The sequence below is a fragment of the Gadus chalcogrammus genome, chromosome 5 (genome assembly GCF_026213295.1).
Source record: "Gadus chalcogrammus isolate NIFS_2021 chromosome 5, NIFS_Gcha_1.0, whole genome shotgun sequence".
NCBI lineage: Eukaryota > Metazoa > Chordata > Actinopteri > Gadiformes > Gadidae > Gadus > Gadus chalcogrammus.
Genome location: NC_079416.1, coordinates 17,584,866 through 17,589,865, shown reverse-complemented (window position 1 = coordinate 17,589,865; position 5,000 = coordinate 17,584,866). Strand labels below are relative to the sequence as shown.

General features: G+C 43.7%; 1 protein-coding gene across 1 annotated transcript in view; it reads right to left on the bottom strand.

The window, feature by feature from the left end:
* Positions 1–4,455: 4,455 nt before the first annotated feature.
* Positions 4,456–5,000, bottom strand: part of pacrg (PARK2 co-regulated) — a 73,571-nt gene continuing 73,026 nt past the window's right edge. The window contains exon 4 of the mRNA XM_056589754.1: positions 4,456–4,952. Within this exon, the coding sequence (XP_056445729.1) occupies positions 4,792–4,952 (161 nt within the window). The 3' untranslated portion in view covers positions 4,456–4,791. The remainder of the gene's footprint in view (positions 4,953–5,000) is intronic.

Genomic DNA, 5,000 nt, shown 5'->3' with positions numbered 1-5,000 from the left:
CCCACAATCCTCTGAACTGAACAAAATAGCAGAGCTTTATCTGCGACAGATGCTATCTGCCGGGAGGGGGGAAGTAGAGCATGATATTATAAACCCAGCCGCTACGACTGCCGGAAATAAACTGCATTTGGTCCATTTGTTTTTCTGTGTGTTTCTGAGGCTACTCGTACACTCACTCCCAAATATAATCAATTCCTCATCACAACCAACGGGGGGGCTGGGGAGTCACAGTGTTGAGAGCTGCTATTTCTACAACAAATATTGTACACGTTTTCTGACCTTTTTTTTCCTAAATCAGAGAAAAATACGAGTAATGTGTGTGTATATTTTTGTATTTGTGTGCGAGTGTTTCTCTGCCCTCCCTGCCGGGCTGCACCAGCCATGCGGTGATGACTTTGATAGGCTGAATAACCTTATCGGTTCACTCTATTACCTGCATGAGCAACTGCTATTTGATATCGTTGTTTAGATGCACAACGGGCATCGTTGTGCTTTGAGTCCCATTAAAGGGACTCAAAAGACCACCTCAGCCAATGTTTCCCAGCTAGAACACATCTGCTAATTAACTTTCGTCGCTTTTTGAAACAGACTCAATTTAGCATCTGAATGCCCATTACTGCCTGCCATGTCACCTAATTGAGTGAAAGCCATCTGAGACTGGACCCTTTAAATGCCGAGCCTTTAGGCCATCCTGGAGCTGCTTTTTCTTTCTCTCTGTGCTGGAGAAAAGTATGAAATTCTTTCCAGGTAGATTGGCAGTGGGATGGACTGATAAGGAAAACAACACAAATTGAATCTGGTCTTTCCAAAACAATGTGTGAAGTTTAAAGTTAGTTTGCTGCCTTCTCCTTGCGTCACCGGCTTGTCAAATTTGACGGGGGCCACAGGACAGTGGAGCACTACTGATACACACCCGGAGGTAACCCAGAGGTCAAAAGTGAGTCTGCTTATATTACTTCTGGCTTTCTAAAGCCTAAACTGCTGATCTTATACCTTGATTGTGTGCTCCAACCACACCTGGGTGAAGATCAAATATTAGCTGTTGGAGATTATTACTTTCTCTCTGTGACCAAGAATGGTTGAGGGCACAATTCTAAGAAGTCCTAAAAGATGCACACTTTATTCAGAAATAGCCAACGGCACCAGCTAAAGTATGGTAATTCTGTCTCACTGCTGAAGTAAATAATAATTACCAAACTTTGACTGACTTCAAACATTCCCAAATGAGTCATATGACATGCATATACTATGACTTGCATACTTCCTGTTCAGTTTGACCTAGACTTCCAGAACCTGGAGGTTTTACAGGAAGTGAGCAGAGCTTATAACACATAGCTAAATTGCATATGCCGCACCCACTCACGGGTTATTTTTAAATACATTAAGAGTGGCCCGAGCAACCAGTACTTGGCCCATAGGAATACATGTCCACATATAAAATACCATTCCCATCCAGACTTATCTCACCTTGTAAGTATAAGAGTATAAGTGAAGTGTAGAGGAGAGCAGCTCAGACCAGTGGTGTGGAACACCCCATTCAGGGTCGTTCCTTTCAGAGAACGCTGCAGTTGAAATATGAGCATTACGAAGCTGTCCTCCGGTTGAGAACAGATTCCTCGGCAGGCTTGTAAAGTTGCATTCCGCTGGAGACTCGGAGTGACAAAAAGCGTCAGTGTGAATGTCCCTGCGACTGTCACAAATCAATTACGCTGCGTTTCCCCTGGGGGTTCGCCCACTTCTCTGAGAATCTCAGTGCTAGAGTGAATGTTTGTATTTGCAAAAGCATAACTGGCTGGTGGCGTGCATCTTAGTGTTTATTTCTGTGTTTTTGAATTTGTGTGTATGTGTGAGGGATTGTGTGTGTATGAGTGTGTGTGTGTGTGTGTGTATGTGTGTGTTTGTGCATGCAAATAAGTGTGCGTGTGTACGGCAAATGTGAGTTTGAGTGTGTGTTTGTCTGGGTGTGTGCACTCGCGTGTGGGTGTGTGTGTGTGTATTCAAGTGTTTTTGTGTGTGTGTGAGTGTGAGGCTACGTAATACTTCCACTCTGTGAGGAAAGAAGTTTCCTTTCGACTTGGTGCTCTGAATAAGAATCTAATGAAGCAGCAGTTGGAGCTAGCTAAAGCTAGCGCTGTAACTAGCTGCAGAGGTGTGTTGGTCACACTGCAGCCAACTGGAGAGACCCTCGCTCGATCCAGTGGTGGGCAAGTAGGTCCCATGTTACTCAACCTGCAGAATACACCAAACCAAACCTGTGTGTGAGTGTTTTCTTCTTTTGAATGCAGCTTAATTGCTAACCTGTTTTTCTAGTGTGTTTGTGTGTCTGTCTGCACAGTTGTACGTGTGTCTGTGTGAGTAGGTGTGTGAATATGTGTAGGGGCATGTACATGTGTTTCTTTGCCGTATGTTTTTGTGTGTGTGTGTGTGTGATTTCATTGTTATGAATCCAGCTTAATTGCTAACCTGTTTGTCTAGTGTGTTTGTGTGTCTGTCTGTACAGTTTTTATGTGTGTGAGTAAGTGTTCGACATGTAGGTGCATGTTTATGTGTGTCTTTGCAGTGTGTGCATGTGTGTGTTTGTATGTATTTGTGTGTGTGTGTGTGTGTGTGTGTGTGTGTGTGTGTGTGTGTGTGTGGTGTGTGTGTGTGCGTGTGTGCGTGTGTGTGTGTGTGTGTGTGTGTTGTATGTGTGTGTGTGTGTGTGTGTGTGTGTGTGTGTGTGTGTGTGTGTGTGTGTGTGTACGTGCGTGTGTGCGTGCGTGTGTGTGTGCCTGTTGATGTATTTGTATCTGGGTTTCCATCTTTAGGAATGAAGCTTTGTCGCATTCCTGTCTGTCAGTGTGTACATGCTAAGACAGGCTTTGTCTCAGCTGAGTATGTGACGGAATGGGTTTAGTGGCACAAGATGCTACAAAGCAGATGCTACAGACTAGCTGTATGACAGAAAGAGCTACAAAGCAGTGCTAGGTGGTGTAGCTAAAAACATGCCATAGTACAGAAAGAACAAAGCAGCACTGAGTGCCGTAGCTATCGTCTAGCCATAGTACAGAGAGAAAGAAAGCAGTGTTAGGCGATGTAGCTAATGAATAGCCACAGTACAAACAGAACGAAGCATTGTTAGCGGGTGTCCCTAAAATATAATAACAGTAAAAGGCAGCAGTAGGGACAAGGCCTCCTGATTGACATTTGAGACCCCCTGAAAGACTAAACGGCAAAATTTGGGGGGCATCTGGTACAAATATTATAAGATAGGAAGCAGAGGAATGTCAACATGGGCGACAAGGATTTGTGGCGTTGAATTTTTAAATAGCCATAGCAAGAAGAGTTAAGAAAACAATTTTTACAACGAATGGTAAACATGAGCAAACATCGTCTTCGCAAGTTCTTCTTCTGCCCGTTTTGACACAGATCACTTTCCCTGATTATTTTCTTCAACGTTCAATATTACTAAATATGCCAAAATCACAGAGCAAAACACCGCTATAACCTGTTTTGTAGACTGTGGCTGCAGGGTTCTTTCAGTTTAGAGATAATTGCTGAACGGATTCAGTCTGTTGCAAACATGTCAAAAGAAAACAAAGTTCATCATTAGATCATCATTAGATCAGAATTTCGTACAGTGTACGAAATTCCTACTCGGTATTTCGGACACACAGTTGGACACAGAATAATATTAACATTTGTGCTATCATGATTGATCTCTTCCGATTCCAGCGAAGTGTTTCCGTCTGACAAAGCTGGGTATGGATGGCAATTCCGCAGACCCGAAGGCTTTGCCTTTGCCTTCGTGGGCATTTCATCTTGCGTCTTTTCTATCTCGCATAAATGGGAGCTTGCGTCTTTATATAGATGGTTGCTTGGATATTTTGTCCTGCGAGTTGTTTTTAACGTTTGGTTGGGGATTCACGCTATAGCAGCTCTGGCTCTGGAATAAACATAAAGCATTACTATATGGTGGAGCTCATAGTTCAAGTCAGACAAGACAAAGCGGTACAAAGCTTGACTATTACAAACAGAAAAGTACAAACAGAAAAAAAGAAACAGACCGAACGAGGTTATGTGGCGTAGCTAATGAGTATCCATCGAACAGTCAGAACAAAGCAGTGCTAGGTGGTGTAGCTACTGTCTGGCTGCAGTGCATAAATACCACCTAGTCCAACAGGGCTAGGTAGTATAGCCTTCAGTTAGCTGCAGTCCAGACTGTTTTTTTTTTTTTACTATTGCTTCTTTTTGATTATTTGTTTGTTGAATCGCACAACTTATATTCCTCCACAATGTTTTCTACCATTGCATGCAGTTTTAGCTCTCAATGTTTAAGGGTTTCAACATTTTAGTTATTCTGTATCCTCACAACTCGCGGAAAGACATAACGAGGCACAAATGTACGCAGGCTTCTTCCACTTCGCTCCCCAGAAAGTGTGTTAAACAAAGGAGAATACAAACACGTTTGGGACTTTAATGCTTTAATGAGGGAGAAATTATCATGCGCTGACATTGAGCACTGGTTCGAGAACTAAGGCAAACACAAAAGGGATGCAAAACATTAAATGGCTTGCCGGTATGATTTTAATGGGGGTCACACAGTATGATAAAAAAAAAAGGAGAGGGACAGGGGCATGTGTGTGTATGTGTGTGTATGTGTGTGTGGGGGGGCTCAGGTAACAGCAGGGTGAAGAACGGCCCGGAGCAATATGAAGAGAAACACAATCGCACCGATAAACACATGAAAAAAAACGAATTTGTGCTACGAGTCGAAGGAACGAATTAGAGGTTGTGTGAAGCCGCCGCGGGTCAGTTGAGCATGCAGGACTCGTAGGTGGGCACCATGTACTTGATGTTGATAAAGGCGTCGTTCCCCCCGTGGCGCTCAAACAGCTCGAGGGTTTCCTGGATCAGGTCGGCGATGTTCATCCTCTTCCGCTGGCTGTAGTCGATGCAGTCGCCGATGTTTGCTGTGTACAGACAGAGAGAGAGGGGAGAGGGAGAGCGATGTTATCAGC